Source organism: Erythrolamprus reginae, chromosome 2, assembly GCF_031021105.1.
Source record: "Erythrolamprus reginae isolate rEryReg1 chromosome 2, rEryReg1.hap1, whole genome shotgun sequence".
NCBI lineage: Eukaryota > Metazoa > Chordata > Lepidosauria > Squamata > Dipsadidae > Erythrolamprus > Erythrolamprus reginae.
In genome coordinates, this window is record NC_091951.1 from 26624964 (window position 1) to 26650450 (window position 25487).

The 25487-nt window shown below is 44.8% G+C and overlaps 3 protein-coding genes across 4 annotated transcripts in view; all 3 read left to right on the plus strand.

The window, feature by feature from the left end:
* LOC139159269 (zinc finger protein 850-like) overlaps positions 1-13087 on the plus strand; it is a 34572-nt gene extending 21485 nt beyond the window's left edge. The window contains exon 6 of the mRNA XM_070736604.1: positions 10033-13087. Within this exon, the coding sequence (XP_070592705.1) occupies positions 10033-11392 (1360 nt within the window). The 3' untranslated portion in view covers positions 11393-13087. The remainder of the gene's footprint in view (positions 1-10032) is intronic.
* On the plus strand, positions 395-5705 carry LOC139160069 (tigger transposable element-derived protein 1-like). Of its 2 annotated transcripts, XM_070737599.1 has the most exons (3): positions 395-2371; positions 3833-4033; positions 4228-5705. In XM_070737599.1, the coding sequence occupies exons 2-3, from the start codon at positions 3925-3927 to the stop codon at positions 5547-5549; spliced, it is 1431 nt and encodes a 476-aa protein (XP_070593700.1). In that variant the 5' UTR covers positions 395-2371; positions 3833-3924; the 3' UTR covers positions 5550-5705. The 2 variants fall into 2 exon arrangements, with proteins under 2 accessions (XP_070593700.1, XP_070593699.1); XM_070737598.1 differs by lacking the exon at positions 395-2371 and having other exon boundaries at positions 2546-4033.
* Positions 13088-15157: 2070 nt separating the features above from the next.
* Positions 15158-21006, plus strand: LOC139160080 (zinc finger protein 436-like). The gene is made up of 2 exons (XM_070737613.1): positions 15158-15232; positions 18863-21006. Exon 2 carries the CDS (start codon positions 20077-20079, stop codon positions 20872-20874), a length of 798 nt encoding a protein of 265 aa, XP_070593714.1. The 5' UTR covers positions 15158-15232; positions 18863-20076; the 3' UTR covers positions 20875-21006.
* The last annotated feature ends 4481 nt before the right edge of the window (positions 21007-25487 follow it).

Genomic DNA, 25487 nt, shown 5'->3' on the forward strand with positions numbered 1-25487 from the left:
GTTAATTTAAAACCCCAATTTAGAAACCAATAATACATACTAGCATACCATACATAAATTTTATAAGCCTAGGGGGAGGGAAAGTATTAATTCCCCCATGTCTGATGACAGAGGTGGGTTTTAAGGAGCTTGCAAAAGGCTAGGAGGGTGGGGGCAACTCTGATATCTGGGGGAAGTTGGTTCCAAAGGGTCGGGGCCGCCACAGAGAAGGCTCTTCCCCTGGGTCCCGCCAAATGACATTGTTTAGTCGACGGAACCCAGAGAAGGCCAACTCTGTGGGACCTAACTGGTCGCTGGGATTCGTGCGGCAGAAGGCGGTCCCGGAGGTAGTCTAGTCCAAAGCCATGAAGGGCTTTATAGGTCATAACCAACACTTTGAATTGTGACCGGAAACTGATCGGCAACCAATGCAGACTGCGGAGTGTTGGTCATATTTGGGAAAGCCCATGATTGCTCTCGCAGCTGCATTCTGCATGATCTGAAGTTTCCAAACACTTTTCAAAGGTAGCCCCACATATATACAGTATATGTGTATAATCTCTCTACAGGACTTACAGATATATTTGATGATACAGTCAATTCTACCCTAAAAATAGGGAATTGACTTGTTTCCTCGGCACAATATGAAAATCCCAGGGCTTAATTTCCATCCCTTGTCTTTTCGTGGGAGTCCTATAGTTAAGCCTCTCTAGCAGGAACTCAGTTGGAGGACTTTGGTGTTGGCCCGCAGCGCCCCAATTGTCCCCCCTCCACAGCAGATTAAACCAGATGTCCTCAAACTTTTTAAACAGGGCCAATTTATAGTCCCTCATACTGTTGGGGGGGCTGGACTGCCTGGGTGAGCATAGCTAGATGGTCATGTAACTCAGTGGTTGTGGCTTGGTGGGCATGGTTAGGTGGTCTTATGACTAATATGACATCCTATTCAACATGTTCTCCTTTGGTTGCATTTTAGCCCGGAACTCCCCAAAGCTGATCCCAGTAGAGGGATAGAATTAACATCATTTGAAGTTATAGTACTGTTTTACAAAGTCCTAGTAAGAGCACTCTTGGACTACTCCATGCAATTCTAGTCTGCACAATGCAAAAAGATATTGAGACATTGGAAAGCAGGCAGAGAAGAGTAACAAAGATGTTTAGGGGGCTGGAAGCTAAAATAGAATGGTTACAGGAATTGGGTATGTCTAGTCCAGTGATGGCAAACCTTTTTTTGGCTCGGGTGCCAAAAGGGTGGCTGCCCACACCCATAATGCAATGCTCTCCCCCCACCCCAATGGTCTCCTTCCCTTCCAGCTGTATCCTAGTTGGTTGATCTTGAAAGCTGCAGCCTTGAATTTGTTGTGGGAGCAGCAATGGAGGAAGCCATTTTGTATAGTGGTGGAAGGCACCAAGTTAGAGACAGAGAAACGCTCAGTTCCAGTCCCACCTGAAGGGCAAAACCATCTGTTCAACTTTGGCCAGTCCTCTCAGGCTGAGGAAGGAGGAAAGGGAGGGAAACCCCCTTCCAAAACCCCCTTCCAAGGAATAGAATAGAACAGAACAGAATTATTTATTAGCCAAGTTGATTAGACACACAAGGAATTTGTATTTGATGCACATGCTCTCACTATACATAAAGAGACAAGATACATTCGTCAAGGATCATGAAGTACACCATTTAATGATTGTCATCGGGTACAAATAATCAGGAAACAATATAAATCCTAAGGATACAAGGAACCAGTTAGTCATAACTGGAATGAGATGGGTGATAGGAACGATGAGGAGACTAATAGGAGTAGTAATGAAGGAAACTGCAAGGCCAGATATCAAGACTGACCGGAGGCGCCAGAAACGAAGCTGTGTCAAATTTCGCTATTTCACTTGGCTCAATTGCAGGGAGTAGAAAACGACCTGCCGCCATTTAATCAGCGAAGACACCTTCCAAATGCCATTGGTGGAGCCTGGAAAAAGGTGTTTTTCCACCTTCTGTCGCTAGATGGCGGTCAGGCAACATCTTTAGTGCCATCAGCCCTTGAATTTAAAAAAAAGCCGTTTTTAAACCATAGAGTATTGCAATGCTAGAAAGGATAAGAAAGGAGAAGCGCAGAGGAATTTCCTCTTCCGGGTCGCCCATTGGAGGAAAGTGGCGTGCAGAGCGGTTTTTGTGCTCTTCCAAGGATCGAAGCAGCAGTTGGAAGGTGAGTTGAGGGCAGGTGGGAGGAGAGTCCGGGAGCAAGTCGGGCGGTTTGTGTTTCCTCCAACGGCCTGGAAGCAGAGAAGCAACTGGGCTGAAGCGTGTCAGCTGCTGCTGCTGCGGGTTCTTTCCCTCCCAAAATTTAAGCCCGCTGGTGCTGCACGCAGTGAAACTGGTGACTGCAAATATCTTTTGGTGGGAATATTTCTCCTTTGGGGAAATATAACATTCTTCCTCTTTTGAAATCCTCCAAAATATTTCATTCTTCTGGGGGGGGGGGTTTCCCACAAAATTAATACCTAACATTAAAAATAAGGAATAATATGTGGAAAAAGCAGGGGTGGAATTCGGGAGGAGGGGAGATGGCAAATTGACAGATGTGGCTCAATAAAAGACAAGAGTCCAAATGTGCCTGTTGATAAGCCAATGCTTTTACTTATCCGAATAAAGATGGGTCCCTCCTAACAAGAAGTATCCCAGAATGTGGTGCAAGGTAGATATTTATAAATGTTTTGCTTTCTGTTCATTATGTACAGTAAGAGGCAACTGGCACAGGACATAAGATATAGAAATATGAGAATTTTAAAATTATAAAAAGAGAATTATAGATTTTTTATAGAATTATAAAAATAGTCAAGCATGCTTTCTGTGGTTTTGGTCACATGTCTAACCCACAGACTAGCTGTTTCCTGTGAAAGTTTCCATGGCCTCAGAATCCTGTTGAACTTCAGCCTTGCCATTGATTGATTGATTGATTGATTGATTGATTGATTGATTGGATTTATATGCCACCCCTCTCTGAGGACTTGGGACTGCTTACAGCATGTAAAAGAGAATAAAAAACATCTGAAGCATATAAGCAATCATCAAATTGATCAGATTCCAGATTAACTTTAGCACAGAAAGTTTGACTAACCAGTTTGAGTTGTTTTTCATGCTTGAAAGACATGGATTTTCTCCATATTGTAGGTGTGTGTATTTTTATTTTTCTCTGAATGTACATATCTGCAAACATATAATCTATCCACAGAGTGTCCACATAAAACAGTCATATGAAAAAGAAATATGCTCTCCTTGACTTTTATGATTTTACATATCGGGACATAGTAAAAATAAATTGGGCCTTAGAAGTTCTTAAAAGTCAGTAAATACAACCGCAGATGAACAACAAGACATGACATATTACATCCAATCATCATTTGATAAAAACTCAAAATGAAGAAGTCATACGATTTAATAATTTGTAGAACCACCTTTAGCAGCAACAACTAGAAGTACAGTGATCCCCCGGGTATCGCAATCCCGATCATTGCGAACGGGCTAAATCGCGATTTTTCAGCAATTGATACCATCTCGATCGTTGCGAAACGCTATACAGGCTATATCGCGAATTTTCAAAAAAAAAAAATTAAAAATACTTGCGTGGTTTTTCCTGCCCGATGACGTCACGCGTCATCACCAAACTGACGTGTAGCATTGCTGGTTGGCCGAAATCTCGGCCAATCAGCTTTGCCATTGCAATAAGTTTGCCCGGCAATGGTGATACAGCAAAATTTCAGCCAATCACCGTTGTCATTGCTGATGGACAGAAATCTCGGCCAATCAGTGTTGTTTGCTCAGCTTTGCTTTGCTTTGAAACTTTTGCAACTTTTGCAGCCGTTTCTTGGAACTTGCGTGTCTTGCATCTGTGTCTTGGATCTGTTCCTTGGATCTGTTTCGTGGAGCTCTTTGTGAAGACTTCGTGGAAGATGGCACCTAAACGTTGCACCCGGAGTGGAGCCGGCGATGCTAAAAAGACCCGGAAGATGCTGACAATCAAGGAGAAGATTGGAGGCGATGCAGATGAGGGAAACGCAGGTAAGGGCTGGGGTTTTTTATTCTGTCATTACATACTGTATTTAAGTGTTTTTTAAGGAAGGAGGGAGGGAGGGATGGAAGGAAGGAAGGAAGGAGGGAGGGAGAGAAGGGAAGGATGGAAGGAGGGAGGGATGGAAGGACTGTATGCTTTCATTCAAGTCACTTCTCTCTCCCTTTCCTGTCATTCTCTGTAGATGAAGGTGTTGTTGACTCTGATGACCCCCAGCCATCAACATCTTCTGCTTCTTCAGCCCCAGCCACATTCACAGCAAGCAAAGGGTGGTTTGACAGATTTCAACGGCGCTATGGCCTGAAGAGTGTGTCATTGCATGGAGAAGCTGCCTCAGCAGATACAGGTGCAGCTGAAAACTTTGTCCGGCGCATATTTAAAGATCTAATTGCAGAAGGGGGCTACCGTCCAGAACAGGTGTTCAACATGGACGAAACAGGCCTGTTCTGGAAGAGGATGCCTTCACGGACTTTCTTGATGCAAGATGAAGCCAAAGCCCCTGGCTTTAAGGCCATGAAAGATCGGGTGACTTTGATCATGTGTGGGAATGCAGCAGGCTTTTTGATGAAGCCAGGGCTAATTTATAAGTCACGAAATCCAAGAGCCCTCAAGAACAGAAATAAGAATGCATTGCCAGTGTACTGGATGCATAATCCTAAAGCATGGATTACAAAACCCCTCATGCGGGACTGGTTTCATCAGTGCTTCATCCCACAGGTGAAGGATTATTTGGCTGCCAAAGGACTCAATTTCAAAGTGCTTCTCCTAATGGACAATGCTGGAGGCCATGATGACCTGGCACATGAACATGATGGGGTGCAAGTCGAATTCTTGCCACCAAACACCACATCGCTTATCCAGCCGATGGATCAAGGTATTATCCGCGCATTTAAGGCACTGTACACGCGCAATTCTCTTGGAAGCATCGTGGAAGCAATGGATGCTGATCAAAACTTCACATTGAAGGCCTACTGGCGTCAGTACACAATTGCATCTTGTCTGAAGAACATTCAGAGTGCCTTAATGGATATGAAGTCACAGACAATGAATGCCTGCTGGAGGAAATTGTGGCCAGAAGTGGTGAATTATCACAGGGGATTTGCTCCCGAAGAAATTCAAGATGCTGCAGTCCAGAACTCTGTGAAGCTGGCACAGGCACTGGGTGGAGAAGGCTTCGTTGACATGACACCAGAGGAAGTCAATGGTTTGCTTGATGAGCATGGCCTACCGCTGACAGACAAAGATCTGGAGGAGCTGACCAGGTCAGCGAGTGAAGAAGAGGAGGTAGAGGGAGCTGAAGAATCTGAGGAAGAAGAAGATGTTGGCCTAACGCTTGAGCGGCTTGCAGAAATGAACAGAACTGCTGCACATCTGCAACGCATGGCGGAACTTTGGGATCCCAACATGACTCGCTCTATACACTTTAAGGTCTCCCTTGACAACACCATTGCACCATACAGAGCCATGTTAGCCAGCAAAAGAAAACGCACCAACAACTGCCCATAACTATGTTTGTCACGAAAACCAAGAGGTCTGCCACACCATCACCTGCAGCATCCATTGTAGACATGGTGATAGAAGAAGATCCCGATTTATCCTAGTTATGCTAACCCCCCCCAAAAAATGTAAAAATGTAAATAAATATTGTTATTGTTTCTATCAGGATGACTAAGTGTGTTATTCAATGTGTACAGTACAGGTACAGGTAGAGGTACTGTACAGTACATTAAGGGGATGGGAAATGGTAATTTGTGGGTTGAAAGTGTTGGGACTGAGTGGCATAGAGAAGAATGAATGAATGACTGAGTGAATGAATGAAATTCAAACACAGGTGAGGGCTGGGGTTTTTTTTTCTGTCATTGTTTAGGTGCTTTTTACGAAAGGAAGGAGGGAGGGAGGGATGGAAGGAGGACATGAGGGCCAAAAAACCTGGTTCAAATTGGACTGGGATATCAGAAGTGTGGAAAGTGTCCTCACTGAGAGCTAGCAACTTGGGAGGGCCAAAAAACCTGGTTCAAATTGGAATGGGAAATCATAAGTGACAAGTGTTCTCACAGAGCTAGCAGCTTGAGAGGGCAAAAAAACCCAGGTTCAAATCTGAATGGGAAATCATAAGTGACAATTGTTCTCACTGAGAGCTAGCAGCTTGAGAGGGCAAAAAAAACCAGGTTCAAATCTGAATGGGAAATAATAAGTGACAAGTGTTCTCACTGAGAGCTAGCAGCTTGAGAGGGCAAAAAAAAACCAGGTTCAAATTGGAATGGGAAATCATAAGTGACAAGTGTTCTCACAGAGCTAGCAGCTTGAGAGGGCAAAAAAAACCCAGGTTCAAATCTGAATGGGAAATCATAAGTGACAAGTGTTCTCACTGAGAGCTAGCAGCTTGAGAGGGCAAAAAAAAACCAGGTTCAAATCTGAATGGGAAATAATAAGTGACAAGTGTTCTCACTGAGAGCTAGCAGCTTGAGAGGGCAAAAAAACCCCAGGTTCAAATCTGAATGGGAAATCATAAGTGACAAGTGTTCTCACTGAGAGCTAGCAGCTTGAGAGGGCAAAAAAACCCAGGTTCAAATCTGAATGGGAAATCATAAGTGACAAGTGTTCTCACTGAGAGCTAGCAGCTTGAGAGGGCAAAAAAAACCAGGTTCAAATTGGAATGGGAAATCATAAGTGACAAGTGTTCTCACTGAGAGCTAGCAGCTTGAGAGGGCAAAAAAAACCCAGGTTCAAATCGGAATGGGAAATCATAAGTGACAAGTGTTCTCACTGAGAGCTAGCAGCTTGAGAGGGCAAAAAAACCCAGGTTCAAATTGGAATGGGAAATCATAAGTGACAAGTGTTCTCACTGAGAGCTAGCAGCTTGAGAGGGCAAAAAAACCCAGGTTCAAATCTGAATGGGAAATCATAAGTGACAAGTGTTCTCACTGAGAGCTAGCAGCTTGAGAGGGCAAAAAAACCCAGGTTCAAATTGGAATGGGAAATCATAAGTGACAAGTGTCCTCACTGAGAGCTAGCAACTTGAGAGCACAAAAAAACCAGGTTAAAATTGGACTGGAGGGGGTGGCCGGCATGAAAAATAACCATTGCCAGCCTCCGAACTGCCGTCGCCCCACCGTCTGCGCATGCGCGGCCTTTAAAAAAAACAAAAAAAAGATCGCGCATGCGCAGATGGTGTTTTTACTTCCGCAGCGCTACTTCGCGAAAAACCGATCATTGCGAGGGGTCCTGGAACGGAACCCTCGCAATAATCGGGGGATCACTGTAATTCTTTTCTGTATTATATTATCGGTATCTTGCAGCATTGTGGAGGAATTTTGGCTCACTGTTTTTAAAAACACTGCTGTGTTTTGCGACCATTGTCTTGTTGCATAATTGTATGTCAGCCAAGCTTTAGCTAGTGGACAGATGGCCTCACATTTGACTCTAGAATACTTTGGCATACAGAGGGGTACATGGTCAACTTAAAGAGTGTAAGGTCCCGGTCCTGCAGCTGCAAAACAAATCATCAGCCCTCCACCACCGTGCTTGACTGTTTGTATGAGATGCTTGTGCTGATATGATGTGTTAGGTTTTTGTCAAAGGTGTCACTGTGCATTACAGCTAAATATCTCAACTTTGGTCTGGTCTGTGCAAAAGATAATGTTCCAGAAGTCATGCAACTTTGCAAACCTCAGCCATGCTGCTATGACCATTTTAGAGAGAAGAGGGTTTCTCCTGGCGACCTTTCCAAATGAACCATACTTGTTCAGTCTTTTTCTAATTGCACTGCCATAAATCTTAATAATTAACATACTAAACTGAAATCTGTAGAGTGCTGAGATATAACTTTTTTTTTAGCAATTTCTCTGGCCATTGTATCATCTGGCCTTGGGGTGAATTTTCTTGATTGTCCATTCTTAGGAAGATTGCCAACTGTCTGAAATGGTCTCCCAGTTGTGAATAATCTTCCTCACTTTAGAATGATAGGTTTTAAATTGTTTGGAAATGACCTTTAAAACCTTCCCAAATGGATGTGGAGCAACAATTACTTTTCTAAGGTCATTGCTGATATCTTTAATTTTTAGCATTGTGTTGACATACATCTCAGGCCGGAGACCAGGATCACTCCTATAACTTCCGCTTTTATAAGATATAGTCACACTTGTTGGTTTGTTGGTTGGACTTATAGGCCACCCCTTTCCCAGGACTCGGGGTAGCTTACAGCACATAAAAACAAACATACTGATGATAGATTTGATCAAGAGCATTTTAATAGCCGTACTTGGCTGCTATTTGGCCTCTTTATACTGTGGAAGCAGTGAGAAATTTCCTAATGGTGGGAACAAGTAACCAGCAGAACGGCTTGTGTTCAGAAGTTGTTGTGCTCCATCACTGGAGGATTTTCAGAAGAGATAAAGCAGGCACTTGTCTCAAATGGTATAGGGCAGTGATGGCAAACCTTTTTTTGCTTGGGTGCCAAAAGGGCACGTAGGCCTCACCGAAGCCTCTGGACTTATGGTAGGCTCGCTGGACCATTTTTTGCACTGCCTAGGCTTTAGGTGGTTTGCAAAAGAATGTTTTCCACTCGCCCTCTCGAAGCCCCAAAATCAGCTGGGCAGCATGCATGTTTACACTGGAGTTGACGTAGGGCAACGCCTCGCAAGCCCACAGATATTACTTGTGTGCAACCTGCGGTATGTGTGCCATAGCAGTACAGTAATACCTCGTCTTACGAACTTAATTGGTTCCGGAAGTAGATTCGTAAGGCGAAAAGTTCATAAGACGAAACATTGTTTCCCATAGGAAACAATGTAAAAGCGATTAATGCGTGCAAAAAAAAAAAAAAAAGTAAAATGGCGCTCTGCTGGGCGCCGCGGCCTGGCTGTTACCTTTTAAAACAGCCGGGGGGCTTCGTGACGTCAAAGCTCCGCCCATGGAATTCCCTATTGGGATTCCCCACCTCCTTTCCAGCCTCCAGATCGGCCAAAAACGGCGCTCCGCCGAGTGGCGGCGCCTGGCTATAACCTTCTGAAACAGCCGGGTGCTTCTCGGCGGGCTCCGGAACCCGAACCTGAACTTCCGGGTTTGGCGTTCAGGAGAACACCGAGAAATCCCCCGGTTGTTTCAGAAGGTCACAGCCAGGCGGCGGCGCTTCTCGGCATCCTCCTGAACCCGAAAAGTTCGGGTTCGGGTTTGGGTTTAGTAGAACGCCGAGAAGCCCCCCAGCTGTTTTAAAAGGTGACAGCCGGGCGGCGGTGCCCAGCGGAGCGCCATTTTGTGATCTGCGGTGGGTTCGTAAGCCGAAAAAAGTTCGTAAGAAAAGGCAAAAAATTTCCGAACCCCGGGATCGTATCCCGAGGGGTTTGTATCACGAGGTACCACTGTACTCCATCACGGGTATAAGGTCTCCTGCTTGAACAGGGGTTGGATTAAAAGACCTGCAAGGTCCCTTCCAATTCTGATGTTATATTCTGTTCTGTTGTGATATTTACGATAGCCTGATAAGTAAAACCATAGAAATCAAAGAGGATGTACTTTCTTTTTTACTTGACTGTATTTGAAAATGACCTTTTACACTGCTAAGATTTTGTTATTGACCCAGTCAACAAGTAAATTTCATCGTTGAATGGATATTCGAACTTTGATCTGGTCGTCTTCCCTATGTGAAATAAATCATTAATATAAGAGCTTCTTTGGGGATTGTAGCATGTTGCTTTTTCATGGAATGCAAACTTTTTTCTTTTTTTAATCTCATGTTCTGCAACCATTTTATGCCCAATTAAAGATACACTTTTATTTGAATCTTACAGACAAAGAGGATGGCAGTAAGAGCACAACTCTTTTGTGGTTCTTCGAGGGATCCATAGAAGAGAGAAGCCCTACAAGTGCTCCCAATGCGGTAAATGCTTTACCTAGCATGGCAACGTGGAATCACAGCAAGGAGAAACCGTTTGAATGTCCTGATTGTGAGAAATGTTTCAGTAAAAATTACAACCTGGTGACACACCAGAGATAAACCCTTTGAAGGTCCTGCAATGAGAAAAGTTTCAGTCAAAATTCAAACCTCACTGGCCACCAAAGGATTCACACGGGAATATTCAGATTGTAGGAAAAGTTTCACTCAGAATTCCAGTCTGGTTCAACACCAGAGGACTCATATGAGGGAGAAACTCTTTGAATGTCCTGATTGTGGGAAATGTTTCAGTCACAAATCCAGGCTGGTTAGACACCAGAGGACTCACACAGGAGAGAAACCCTTTGAATGTCTTGACTGTGGGAAAAGTTTCACTGAGAATTCCAACTTGATAAAACACCAAAGGATTCATACATTAGAGAAACCCTTTGAATGTCCTGATTGTAGGAAATGTTTCAGTCAGAATTCCAACCTGGTTCAACACCGGAGAATTCACACAGGAGAGAAACACTTTGAATGTCCTGATTGTGGGAAAGGTTTTAGTGATAATTCCGGTATTGTTCTACATCAGAGGATTCACACAGGAGAGAAACCCTTTGAATGCCTTGACTGTGGGAAAAGTTTCAGTCAGAATTCTAATCTGGTTCGACACCAGAGGACTCACACAGGAGATAAACCCTTTGAATGTCCTGACTGTGGGAAAAGTTTCAGTCAGAATTCAAGCCTGGTTCGACATCAGAGGATTCACACTGGAGAGAAACCCTTTGAATGTCCTGATTGTGGCAAAAGTTTTGGTAACAATTCCAATCTGATTGACCACCAAAGGACTCATACAGGAGAGAAACCCTTTGAATGTCCTCACTGTGGGAAAGGTTTCAGTCAGAATTCCAATCTGGTTCAACACCAAAGGACTCATACAGGAGACAAACCCTTTGAATGTCCTCACTGTGGGAAAGGTTTCAGTCATAATTCCAACCTGGTGAAACACCAGAGGACTCACACAGGAGAGAAATCATTTGAATGTCCTATCTGTGGGAAAGATTTTAGTGATAAGTCCAGCCTGGTTCAACATCAGCGGATTCACACAGGAGAGAAACCCTTTGAATGTCCTTACTGTGGGAAAAATTTCAATCATAATTACAGCCTGATCGAACACCTGAGGACTCATACAGCAGAGAAACCCTTTGAATGTCCTGACTGTGGGAAAGGTTTCAGTCATAATTCCGGCCTGGTTCAACATCAGTGGATTCACACAGGAGCGAAGCCCTTTGAATGTCCTGATTGCAGTAAAAGCTTCAGTAACAATTCCAACCTGGTGAAACACCATAGGACTCATACAGGAGAGAAACCCTTTGAATGCCCTGACTGTGGGAAAGGTTTCACTCAGAATTCCAACCTGGTGAAACACCTGAGGACTCATACAGGAGGGAAACTGTATGGGTGTTCAGACCACTAGTGGTATTCAGTTACCTTCACTATCGATTCAGAAATGTGAGCATTTGCTCGCGCCACTTCTGCACATGTCCAGAGCGTCTCTGATGATGTCTTGGCTGGTAGGCAGACTTTGCCACTGCCACTACCAGTTCACATAAACTGGCATGAACCGGAAGAATACCATCGCTGGTCCAGACCGTGGGAAATTTTTTTAGTACAGTAGTACCCCTAGATACGAGCATAATTCGTTCCATAAGGGAGCTTGTATCTCGAGGCAACTCATATCTGGAACAAGTTGTTTTTCCCCTCCGAGATATCCAAAAGCAAGGATTCTTGCGCCACCTAGTGGACGCTCGGCTCGTATCCCGAATTTGAGCTTGGGACTAGAACAGAAATGTCTCTCCCCTCGTGGCTCGTATCTTGAAATACTCGCATGTAGAGCAGCTCGTATCTAGAGGTACTACTGTACTGGGGTTAACTTTATAAAACATGTCCATATACACAAAAGGGAGAAAACATTTTAGTGCCCCGAGTGTGGACGGTGCTTCAAGAAACATTCCACCCTTATCTCCCGCAAGAAAATCCACATGAGACCCAAATGCTGAGTGTAGAGAAGGCTGGAATTTCATATCTTGTCTCCCAATGTAAGTCCAGCTGAGAAATTGACTATTTAAATTGATTAAATTAAATACCATGCCTGATTTTTTAAAGGCAAATATGTAATGTTATTAGATGGGCACTAGAAAGAAAAATATGGAATGTATTTCTGACCTTCAGCATAAGAAGTTGTTGGATATTTATTTTTGTTGAAATTGAGCAATTATGTAAAAACGTTTTTGGGAGTGTTCTTTGCATTTTTATGATGGAAGATGATAGAAATATTACCTGCCCTGAGTACCAGATATTTTCTTCCTGGCTGACACAGAGGGGTTCAACGTTCTATTTTCCTTAATAGTTCCAGAAATTAAGAGCACCAAGCATGTTTCTTTAGATTGTGTCAAGAACCAGGTAACATTACAGACTTATGTTGGTAGGCAATTTAATGACCAGCTGATGTTAGAAACTGTTGTGGTTGGCTCTGGCCCAGCTCCTGCCCCAGGGAATGGGGAGGTGGATGCAGGGGAAACTTCAACATGTCACAGGCCTGTGTTATTGCTGACAGAGTCAGTTCAGAGTTTAGTTTCCTCGGACGAAGAAGAAGGTGGGATTGACTCAGCAGAGGGCTTGGCACACAGCCAGGGCAGTCAATCTCCCTTATCTTCCTTTGATTCAGATGATGACGTTTTGGACCCACGCCAGCGCAGAATTATGTGTTGAAGAGACCAAGCAAGAACATATTACAGGAAATAAGTGAGGCCACCTGTGTTTGGGTGGGGCTCCAGTAATTAGGGCTGCTGCTATAAATAGCAGCATGTGGGTTTGGCCATTGTGGAAGAATATCTGATCGGAGTTCGTCAGGAATCCTGTGTCTTCTGGACTTGGTTGCTTTTTCACGCCTTGGAAGACAAAGCAGAGCAACATGTGTGTGTGTCTCACTTCGTTGGAAGAATAAGGGGTGTGAAGTTTCTTCACAGCTGCTAGTGAATACTTAAGGACTGCTTAAGGGTAATTGTACAGACTACCTGGTTGTTTTGGGAAGAGTGCTCTTTGCCATACAAAAAGAGTGCTTTGTTTATTTTGCATTTTGTGATAAAGAACATTGTTTTAAATTTTCAAACGTGTGTGTGTTTGAAATTTGTATCCTTTAATTTTCGGGATGGTGGAGGGTGTTTTTGTCCTCCCCAGGCTACAGGGAAGCCTCTAGAGTCTGGGAAGAGAAAAATGGGCCTAGCGGGCCCATCAAAACCTGGCAAATGGCCTCCGGGGAGGCAAGGGTAGCAATTTTCACCCTCCCCAGGCATTGAATTATGGGTGTGAGCACTTGCACAGAGGCGTTAGTGTGTGTGCACGTGCTTTCCGCACCCAAGGGAAAAAAGATTCACCATAACCTCTATTCCCCCCCGGATCCCTTCCGGCTCTATTGATTGATTGGTCTTGAAAGCTGCAGCCTTGAATTTGCTGTTGGAGCAGCAGGAACAGTTCAATGGGCAAATTTTGTGTTGAGGAAGAAGAGACAATTTGGTGTAGCGGTGAATAAAGCAGTAGAAGGAATAGACAAAGAGGGAAGTGCATGAAACTTACTTACTTGATTGATTGATTGATTAATTGATTAATTAGAATTGAAAGGGACCTTGCAGGTCATCAAGTGCAACCCCCTGCTTAAGCAGGAGATCCTACAGCACCCCAGCCAAATGACAGTCCAATCTGTCCAATCTTTAATAACGGCTGGCAGAAGGAATTAGTGACAGGAACTGGGCTGCCTAACACTGACAGCTTCTATTGGTAGTGTAACAGCAAAACATAACAGCCAATCACGATCCATAAAACTCCCGCTAAATTTAACAGCCCTCTAGCGGCCTTCCCAGACATTACAATGAAGGCAAAAACCCCCACAAAACCCCTCAGCCTTGAATTTGCTGTGGGAGCAGCAGGAACAGTTCAATGGGCAAATTTTATGGGGAGGAACAAGATCCGGTTTGGTGTAGTGGTAAAGGCAGCAGGTTAGAGACAGTGAAACGCTCAGTTCCAGTCCCACATTAAGTCCAAATAGAATAGAATAGAATTCTTTATTGGCCAAGTGTGTTAGCACATACAAGGAATTTGTCTTTGGTGAATATGCTCTCAGTGTACATAAAAGAAAAGGTACATTTGTCAAGAATCATGAGGTACAACACTTAATGATTGTCATAGGGGTCAAATAAGCAATAGGAAGCAATCAATGTTAATAAAAAATTTAAGGATACAAGCAACAAGTCACAGTCATACAGTCATAAGTGGGAGGAAATGGGTGATAGGAATGATGAGAAAAAACTAGTAGTAGTGCAGATTAGTAAAAGGTTTGACAGTGTTGAGAGAATTATTTGTTTAATAGAGTGATGGTTGTTTGGGGAAAAACTGTTCTTGTGTCTAGTTGTCTTGGTGTGCAGTGCTCTGTAGCAACGTTTTGAGGGTAGGAGTTGAAACAATTTGTGTCCAGGATGCGAGGGGTCAGTAAATATTTTCACTGCCCTCTTGTTGACTCGTGCAGTATACAGGTCCTCAACGGAAGCCAGGTTGGCAGCAATTGTTTTTTCTGCAGTTCTGATTATCCTCTGAAGTCTGTGTCGGTCCTGTTGGGTTGCTGAACCAAACCAGACAGTTATAGAGGTGCAGATGACAGATTCAATGATTCCTCTGTAGAACTGTATCAGCAGCTCCTTGGGCAGTTTGAGCTTCCTGAGTTGGCGCAGAGAGAGAGAAAAAAACCTCTATTCAACCTTACCCAGTCCTCTCAAGTCTAGGAAGCAGGATTGGGGTGTGGGGAAGACCACTTCCAAAAACTGTTGCCAAGGAAACTGCAAAGCCAGGCATCAACTGACCCAATGGCACAGAAAACGAAGCGAAGTAGCGTCCCGTTTTGCTATTTCATTTGGCTCAGTTTCTAAAGTCCGTTGCTGGGAATAGAAAAAGATCTACTGCCGTGTAATCAGTGAAAACATCTTCCAAACGCCTTGGTGGGGCCTGAAAAATCGTGTTTTCCCACCTCCAATCGCTAGATGGCGAACAGGTAACATCTCTGCCTAGAAAGCAATCAACACATTAGTGCCATTCGCGCATCACTTTAAAAAAAGTCGTTTCTTAAACCATAGAGTATTGCAATGCTAGAAAGGATGGGAAGAGAGGAGAAGCGCACGGGAGCTTCCCCTTCCGGATGACTCGGGGAGGAAGATGGTGTGTAGAGCGGCTTTTGTGCTCTTCCAAGGATCGAAGCAGCAGCTGGAAGGTGAGTTGAGGGCAGGTGGGAGGAGAGTCCGGGAGCAAGTCGGGCTGTTTGTTTTTCCTCCACGGCCTGGAAGCAGAGAAGCAACTGGGCTGAAGCATGTCAGCTGCTGCAGGTTCCCCTCCTGCCCAAATTTAAGTCCACTGATGCAGCACACTGCGAAACTGTTGGCTGCAATATTTTGCTGGTGGAAAGATTTTAAAAAGTCCCTTTTAAATTAAGTTTGATTCTTTGGGAATGGCTTCCCTCCAGAGGTTGTGGGTGCAGATTGGACAGCCATTTGTTCTGGATCGAATAAGTTTTAGGAAGTTAGCCCCTACCCTCCTCCTAGAGGAATACAATATTTTAGAACATATTAAAAAGACAGAATATTATATAGAACATCCCTGGCTGAGAAACATGCTTTTAGGCAGCAAAAAGACTCACTCTTAGTAGCCCGCACCTTTGTCAATGCACAATTAATGGCCCCCACTCACTCCCCCCCTTTTGTTAATAGCCTCGACCAATGTACAGTGTTCCCTCAGTTTTCGCGGGGGATGCGTTCCGAGACCACCTGCGAAAGTCGAATTTCCGCGAAGTAGAGATGCGGAAGTAAATACACTATTTTTGGCTATGAACAGTATCACAAGCCTTCCCTTAACACTTCAAACCCCTAAATTGCAATTTCTCATTCCCTTAGCAACCATTTAGATTATTACTCACCATGTTTATTTATTAAAGTTTATTTAAAAAAATATTAAAGGTGGACAAAAGTTTGGCGATGACATATGACATCATCGGTCGGGAAAAAATGTAATATAGGGTAAAAAAGGAGACACAATCTGAAGTTAGTTGGGAGAAAGATCAAAAGCAACATGAGAAAATATTATTTTACTGAAAGAGTAGTAGATCCTTGGAATAAACTTACAGCAGACGTGGTTGGTAAATCCACAGTAACTGAATTTAAACATGCCTGGGATAAATATATATCCATTGTAAGATAAAATACAGGAAATAGTATAAGGGCAGACTAGATGGACCATGAGGTCTTTTTCTGCCGTCAGTCTTCTATGTTTCTATGTTTCTAAAACCATGAAGTATTTTTTAATTAATATTTTTGAAAAACCGTGGTATAGACTTTTCGCGAAAATTGAGGGAACACTGTATTCTACATATCCCCTTCAGCTCCAGGGTGATGGGATTAAGACCTTCCCCTTTAGGACTTGATAGGATTGGCCCTCTACACATCTCAGCAATGGTACTTGGGAAGATTACATCAGCCTACAGAGCTGCCCCAGCATGCCCCTGGGAGTCTGACAGCCAATGGGACACATTTCTGTACAGGAACAGAAAGAGGGGGCTCAATAGAAGTTTTAAAATAGGCACAACTGCATCTCAGGTCTTTTTCTTTTCACCCAACATCTGAAGCATATGATCCACCTTTTTTGTTCAGGAGCTTTGTTCTGTCCAGCTCTCTGATAGAATCCTCCCACAAATGCACAGAGACAATTTCAGACACACACACGTTTGAAAATTCAAAACAATGTTCTTTATAATGAAAATTCACTTAAACCAAGCCCTCTTTTGGTATAGCAAAGAGCACTGGTCTCCAAACAAACTGGTAATTTGTACAAGTCCCTTATCAGTTCTGTGATACTTAGCTTGCAGCTGTCAGGCAATTCAGTCCTTCTTTTTTCACAAAGTGAAACACACTTTGCCCTGGTTTAGTTTCACAACGGGGAAAAATCAGCACACAAAAAGTCAGTAAAGCAGTCACGAAACACGATCAGATAATCCTCCACAATGGCTAAACCCACAGGCTGCTCTTTATAGCAGCCTCACTAATAAACCCAGCCCCACCCAACCACAGGTGGCCTCATTTTCTTTGATAATAATTTCTCAGTTGTTGTTGCCTATGCATCCCTCTCCGCATGCGTGGCTGTATCATTAACTCTTGTTCTGAATCCAAGGAGGAGCTAGATAATTGATCTCCTTCTGAGCTGTCTGCCCCACTCTCCTCCTTCCTGTCACTCATGTCTTCTTGGTCAGAGGAGCCTTCATCAGCAGATTCCACCGGGGGCAAAACAGGCCTGCAGCATGTGGATGTCTCCCCCACATCCACAGTCCTTGGGGCAGGAGCTGGGCCAGAGCTAACCACAACAAGCTTATACCATGTGATCCTGTCCACCATTAAGCCTTGTTTCCAAGCAGCTTCCATGAATCCAGTGTCTTTTTCCCCACTTAGACCTGAACCCAGAAAGATATTCCTTCCAACAGGGTCTCCTGCCTGAACAGGGAATGGACTAGAGGACCTCCAAGATCCCTTCTAACTCAATTTTTCTGTTGTCAATCTGATGTTTTCCAGGCAACGAGATTGGACTGATGTGACTCTGGTCTTTTCTTGGTGGTTGTTTTACTTGCATGTCTAGCTTACAAGGACACTGTTTCCTATTGGTGCCCCTATCTGTGTATTAACCGGGTTGAATTCTTCTTAACCCAGTACGTTTTAAAAGATAGCTATTGAATGTTTTTGTATGTTTTGACTCTCCAGTTGTATTTATTTATAAAATTTATTGGCTAACAAACTTACCATGACATGACTGCATGGCTTAAAAACAACCCCCCCCCCTAGTTTGCTTAAAAACACATATACATTAAATTACATGTAAGTTGGCACTCATGTGACATCATGCTTCATCATTGGGCCACTTGGTGACACAGATGCCCGTCCCAATTCCAGTCAGTAAGTGAGGACTACTTCATTTGGGATGTCACCAAAAGGGTTGTGGGAAGTATTTTCTGCCCTTACAGCTCATGGCTTCCATGGGCATAACTGATGCTTCAAATCTTGCAGAGGCTTTAGGCATCGCTTCATCTGTTAAAGCCCCCACATCTGTAAGGTTAGTGTCATGCAGATTGTCAGATGTGGCTAGGTAAAACAAAAGGGAGTCCAGGTGTGCCTGTTGATAAACCAAAGCTTTTATTCAACTGATCCCTCTTTGCTCTTTGGCATTGTGTTAACACACACACGCACCTGAGTGCCAGAGACCAGAAACTCCTACAACTGTAGCTTTTATAGGTGTAGTCCTACTTGCTTCTGGTCTCTGGCACTCAGGTGTGTTTGCGTGTTAATACAATGCCAAAGAGTAAAGAGGGGCCCATCTTTATTTAGATAAAGCATTGGTTTATCAACACGTACACTTCGATTCCGGCTTTTGTTTTATCTAGCCACATCTGCCAATCTGCATGACACTAACTTTACAGATGTGGGGGTTTAACAGATGAGATGAACAGAGGTTGGATTAGAAGGCCTGCAAAGTCCTTTCCAATTCTGTTATTTTCTTCTGTTTTTCTGTGATGTCCTGAAAAGCAACACTATAGAAATCAAAGCGTGTATACAGTACTTACTTTTTCACTAGATTGTATTTGAAATCAACCCTCTGCACTGATTGACCCAGTCACTAAGTTAATTTCATCATTGAATGACTATTCTAACTTGGATCTGGGCAGTCTTCCATTTGTCATGATTAATAGAATAGCTTATTTGGGTATTGTGGCATGTTTGCCTCTAACAAAAACGTTTTTCTTTTTTTTCTCATCATCTGCAATCATTTTATGCACAATTAAAGATACCCTTTCATTTGAATCTTACAGGCAAAGGGGAAGTCAATAAGAGCACTCTGGACAACTGAGGATAGCAAGCAACATTGAACAGCAAAGCAAGTCAATCCTGAAATCAAAATATTTTCCACTTTCTTCAGAGAGGCACACACTTCTTCACCTTCTTTGGCTGGTGAGAGAGAAATGAGAGAAAAACCAAGAGATTTCTCGGCTAGGAAAAGTAGAGTGTGAAATTCAAGTATAACGTTACATGAAAAGTTAAGGGAGATTATTTTTCCATTCAGCAAAAGATGGAAGTGAAAATGTCGGTTACGAAAAGTAGAGTGTGAAATTCAAGTATAACGTTACATGAAAAGTTAAGGGAGATTATTTTTCCATTCAGCAAAAGATGGAAGTGAAAATGTCGGTTACGAAAAGTAGAGTGTGAAATTCAAGTATAGTAGTACCCCTAGATACGAGCATAATTCGTTCCATAAGGGAGCTTGTATCTCGAGGCAACTCGTATCTGGAACAAGTTGTTTTTCCCCTCCAAGATATCCAAAAACAAGGATTCCTGCGCCACCTAGTGGACGCTCGGCTCGTATCCCGAATTTCAGCTGGTAACTAGAACAGAAATGTCTCTCCCCTCGTGGCTCGTATCTTGAAATACTCGCATGTAGAGCAGCTCGTATCTAGAGGTACTACTGTATAACGTTACATGAAGAGTTAAGGGAGATTATTTTTCCATTCAACAAAAGATGGAAGTGAAAATGTTAGTAGGGGGGTAAAGGTCAATCGAGCAGACAGTGTTGCAGGCCTTGGTCTGGGAGGAAGAAAACGGGTAGAATCAAAGGGATCATCCATGTTTTTTCTACCTCCCCAAGAAGTCGTGAAAAAGCTGCATAGGCATGCCTGTTGTGGGAAAGATACAACTTGCCAATCACAGCTGATTACGTTCGAGAGGATCCAAACCGGAGAAAAACCATACAAATACTCTGAACATAGCAAAACGTTTGATCAGAACAACTCTGTTGTGGTTCTTGGAAGGATCCATACAGGAAGGAAGCCTTGGAAGTGCTCCCAATGCGGTAAATGCTTTAGCTAGCATAGCAACGTGGAATTACACCAGGGACAAACCATTTGAATGTTCTCATTGTGAGAAATGTTTCATTCACAAATCCAGCTTGGTTGAACACCAGAGAACTCACACAGGAGAGAAACCCTTTGAATGTCCTGACTGTGGGGAAAGTTTCAGTCAGAATTCCAGTATGGTTGAACACCAGAGGATTCATACAGGAGAGAAAACATTTGAATGTCCTGACTGTGGGAAAGGTTTCAGTCGGAATTCCAACCTCATTCGCTACCAGAGGACTCACACAAGCGAGAAACCTTTTGAATGTCCTGAGTATGGGAAAAGTTTCTGTCAGAATTCCAGTCTGATTAAACACCCCAGGATTCACAATGAGGGGAAATCCTTGGAATGTCCTGATTGCGGAAAAGTTTTCAGTCATAATTCCAGCCTAGTGAAACACCAGAGGACTCACACAGGAGAGAAACCCTTTGAATGTCCTGATTGTGGGAAAGGATTCAGTCAGAATTCCATCCTGGTTCAACACCAGACGATTCACACAGGAGAGAAACCCTTTGAATGTTGTGACTGTGGTAAACGCTTCAGTAATAATGGCAACCTGATGAGACACCAGAGGACTCATACAGGAGAGAAACCCTTTGAATGTCCTGATTGTGGGAAAGGTTTCACTCAGAAGTACAACCTGGTTCAACACCAGAGGACACACACAGGAGAGAAACCCTTTGAATGTCCTGACTGTGAGAAAGGATTCAGTCAGAATTCCATCCTGGTTCAACACCAGACGATTCACACAGGAGAGAAACCCTTTGAATGTTGTGACTGTGGTAAACGCTTCAGTAATAATGGCAACCTGATGAGACACCAGAGGACTCATACAGGAGAGAAACCCTTTGAATGTCCTGACTGTGGGAAAGGTTTCAGTCAGAATTCCAGTCTGGTTAAACACCAGAGGACTCACACAGGAAGGAAACATTGAGTGTCCAGAGCAGTAGTGGTATTCAGATTATTTATTTATTTATTGATTGATTGATTGGACTTGTATGTTGTCCTTCTCCGTGGACTCTGGGCGGCTCACAACATATCAATAATAAAACAGTATACAATAATACAATTGGATTCAATTAATATAGATAGTTAATTTAAAACATTATAAAAGGCTAAACAATTAAAAACCATTCATTCAAGCACTAACCATAAGCATACTAAATATACAGTGGCCAGAGACTGGGATTTAATGACCTTAAGTCTGGCGGTATAAATAAGCTTTCAAATTTTTACGAAAGGACGGTGTGGGCAGTACAAATCTCTGGGGAGGAACTGATTCCAGAGGGCTGGAGCCCCTACAGAGAAGGCTCTTCCCCTAGGTCCTGCCAAACGACATTGTCTAGTTCAGCATTTCCCAACCGGTGTGCCGCGGCACAGTAGTGTGCCGCGAGACATGGCCAGGTGTGCCGCGAGAAGCTCCAGCTGGGCGGGGCGCTGCCGGCGCCCCTGCCTGAGTGTCATCCTGTGGATGGTCTTGGGCTTCACAGTCGCTTCCTAGTTCCCTCTCCTCCCACCGCCTGTGTCTCCCGCCGTCGCCTCCCACCAAGCCGTCGCCCGTTGCCGTGGGTTCCTCGAGTGGGAGCTGCCGCTTCCCTCCGTCCAGCTCAGCCACGCTGCCGTAGAAAGCACAGAGGTTATTGCCACCGCTTCTGCCTCCACTCAGGGAGCCACCGTGGTCACTGCGCCTTTTCCTCTCACTCAGCTCAACCACGATGGCTCCCTGAGTGGAGGCAGAGGCGGCGGCAATAACCTCTTGGCGGAGGGGAAGCGCTGACGGGCTCTCCTCCTTCCCCACCCCCGCGCTTCTCTCCCGCCCTGGCTTTTGCTTCGCCCCATGATTTCCCCGCAATTTCATCCAGGCCACCTCTTGCCTCCTTTTGAACTGCGGGGAAATCTGCGGGCGAAGCAAAAGCCAGGGCGGGAGAGAAGCGCGGGGGTGGGGAAGGAGGAGAGCCCGTCAGCGCTTCCCCTCCGCCAAGCTGCCTGCTTGTCCTCGCGCCTCGCTGCTACCTCCTGCCTTTTTCCAGGGGCCTTTGGAAGGTACCCAGGGAAGGGGGGGGATTGGGGGTGGCTGCAGCGGCTTCTCGTCCTCCTCATCGGGCTGCTAAAGCCCGCCCGGCCCCTCTTGCATGCAGTCCCTTCACCGAGCGCTTTTTTCTTCTCACAGCTGAGGCAGGATTTGGAATGTCGGGGGGGTGTGCGTGCGGGCTCCGCATCCCCCTGCCACCCGGAACATTTAAAATAAGAAAAACCTTCGCCGGCCTCCGCAGAGAAGAAAGGAAGAGAGAGAAAGAGAGAGAGAGCAAGAGAGGCAGAGAGAGAGCAAGAGAGACATAGCAAGAGAGGCAGAGAGAGAGACAGAGAGAGAGACAGAGAAAGAGAAAGAGAGAGAAAGAAAGAGAGCTAGCAAGAGAGAGAAAGAGAGACAGAGAAAGAGAAAGAGAGACAGAGAGAGAGAGAAAGAGATAGCAAGAGAGAGAGAAAGAGAGAATGAAAGAGAGATAGCAAGAGAGGCAGAGAGAGCAAGGGAGAGAGAAAGACATATAGGGAGGGAAGGAGGGAGAGAGAAAGAGAGCAAAAGAGAGAGGAAGAAAGAAAGAGGGATGGAGAAAGAGAAAGAAGGGAAGGAAGGAAGAGAGAGAAAGAGTGAGGGAGAAATAGAGCGAAATGGAGGAAGATATTTTTTTTTGTCAAAACTTTTCTTTAGCCCCCCCCCCCCTCCGGTTCAGTGTTCCCCAGGATTTTGAAAATGTGACTAATGTGCCGCGGCTCAAAAAAGGTTGGGAAACACTGGTCTAGTTGATGGGACCTGGAGAAGGCCGACTCTGTGGGTCCTAATTGGATGTGGGATTGGAGGGTCGAAAAGTGAGCATTCCTGCGTGCCACTTCTCCATCTGTAATTATGTCCATGTGGGTGAGCAGAGCCCACCGCTGCCGCTATTGGTTTATCTGAACTGGTAGAATACCACCACTGGTCCAGATTGTGGGAAAAATCTCAGTACAGTGATCCCCCGGTTATTGCGTCCCCGACCATTGCGAACAGGCTAATTTGCGATTTTTCAACCCGGAAGTCAAAACACCATCTGCGCATGCGTGCCCTTTTTTTCTATGGGCACGCATGCGTAGATGGCGCCGGGCAGATCAGCTGCTGGGCGGCTTCCCTGGGTCTTCCCCCTCTTGCTGGCGGGAGGGCGAAGCCCCCCCAGCACCCGCTCGCCCGCCGTTCACCCAGCCACCCGCCGTTCGCTGCTCGCCCGCCCTTCGCCCGGCCACCCGCCGTTCGCCCGCCGCTCGCCGCTCGCCCGCCCTTCGCCCGGGAAGTTCGCCAGGAGTCAGCGGAGAAGCCGCGTGCCTGTTTTAAAACGATTGGAGCCGGCCTGGGAGGGCTTTCCAGCAACCCCCGAGCCCCCAACCCGGGCTCGGGGGTTGCTGGAAAGCCCTCCCAGGCCGGCTCCGATCATTTTAAAACAGGCGCGGGGCTTCTCCGCTGACTCCTGGCGAACTTCCCCGCTTTAGGAGTCAGCGGAGAAGCGGCGCGCCTGTTTTAAAATGATCGGAGCCGGCCTGGGGGATCGGAGCCGGCCTGGGGGGGCTTTCCCTTTCAGGGCGGGCGAGTGGCGGGCGCGGCAGCAGCGAGGAGTTTGCGTGGGCAGCGGGGAAACCCCAATCTTCGGCTCCTCGCTGCTGGGAAGTAAAAACACCATCTGCGCATGCGCAGATGGTGTTTTTACTTCCGCAGCGCTACTTCGCGAAAACCCGCTCGTTGCGGGGGGTCCTGGAACAGAACCCCCGCAATGATCGGGGGATCACTGTACTAGGGTTAACCTTATACCCAAAAGGGAGAAAACATTTTAGTTCAGGAAACTGCAAATTGTGCAGAACACAGCCACGCGAGCAGTCATGGGCTTGCCCAGACATGCACATATCTCTCCAATACTCCATGGACTACATTGGCTGCCAAATGTTTTCCAAATACAATTCAAAGTGTTGGTTATGACCTATAAAGCCCTACATGACATCGGGCCAGAATACCTGCAGGGCCACCTTCTGCTGCATGAATCCCAATGACCGGTCAGGTCCCACAGAGTCAGCCTTCTCCAGTTCCCATCAACTAGACAATGTCATTTGGCGGGGCCTAGGGAAAGGGCCTTCTCTGAGGGGCCCCCAGCCCTCTGGAATCAGCTCCCGCTGGATATTCGTACTGCCTCCACCCTCCTCACCTTCCACAAGATTCATTTATGCTTCCAGGCTTGGGGCCATTAGACTCTTGCCCCATTGCTGATGAATGTGTTGAGAGAAAGTGAACCGAATGGGAATGATTGTTTTTTATGGTTTTGGGAGTTTTAGATTTTAAATTTAATTAATTGGATTTAAGATGTTATATATTGTTTTATTATATGTTGTGAGCTGCCCTGAGTCCTCAGAGAGGGGTGGCATAGAACTCCGATTATTATTATTATTATTATTATTATTATTATTATTATTATTATTATTATTAGTGCCCTGAGTGTGGGCGGTGCTTCAGGAAACATTCCACCCTTATCGCAAACAAGAAAATCCAGATAAGGTCCAAAGTGATGAGTGTAGAGAAGGCTTGATTTTCATTAAAATCAAGAGGAGATTTCTACTGGGAAGACCAAAGATGTAAAAGTTGAAATTCAAGCAAAATACAAAAATATTTTTTGTAATCATCGCAGTTGACCTTGTACTTTTCTGAATCATTTTTTTGTTCTGATTTCAAAAAAAATGTATATAGTTTTTCTGTAGCAGGTATAGTTTCCACAAAGCAGCATCATTATTATAAGATACAGTGATACCTTGTCTTACAAACTTAATTGGTTCCGGGATGAGGTTCTTAAGGTGAAAAGTTTGTAAGACGAAACAATGTTTCCCATAGGAATCAATGGAAAAGCGATTAATGCGTGCAAGCCCAAAATTCACCCCTTTTGACAGCCGAAGCGCCCGTTTTTGTGCTGCTGGGATTTCCCTGAGGCTCCCCTCCATGGGAAACCCCACCTCCGGACTTCTGTGTTTTTGCGATGCTGCAGGGGGATCCCAGCAGGGGAATCCCAGCATCGCAAAAACAAGCGCTTTGCTTGCAACAGAAGTCCAGAGGTGGGGCTTCCCATGGAGGGGAGCCTCAGGGGAATCTCAGCAGCGCAAAAACGGGTGCTCCGCTGGCAATGGAAGTCCGGAGGTGGGGCATCCCAGTAGCGGTGGTGGGTTTGTAAGGTGAAAATAGTTTATAAGAAGAGGCAAAAAAATCTCAAACCCCAGGTTTGTATCTCGAAAAGTTTGTATGACGAGGCATTTGTAAGATGAGGTATCACTGTATAGGAAATATACTGGTGGCATTAAGAAAACAGTAATCTACATATCAGAATAAAATGCTTGACTTTACAAAACAGTTTTTATTGAACCAAAATAATTTCACATGCAAACTAGAAACCAAAATATGAGCAAGAATTAAAAGTGCTTGACATTAGACTGTCGTTGATATGACTTTTCAGGGTTATTCCTGTATAACATCCAACAGTAATATGC

What these genes read in the sequence shown, in the direction of transcription:
- LOC139160080 (XM_070737613.1), top strand. Translation starts at nt 20,077, where the DNA reads ATGGTTGAACACCAGAGGATTCATACAGGAGAGAAAACATTTGAATGT.
- LOC139160069 (XM_070737598.1), top strand. Translation starts at nt 3,616, where the DNA reads ATGACGTCACGCGTCATCACCAAACTGACGTGTAGCATTGCTGGTTGG. An exon ending in TGCAGATGAGGGAAACGCAG is followed by an intron (nt 4,034 to 4,227) that starts GTAAGGGCTGGG and finishes CATTCTCTGTAG; the next exon opens with ATGAAGGTGTTGTTGACTCT.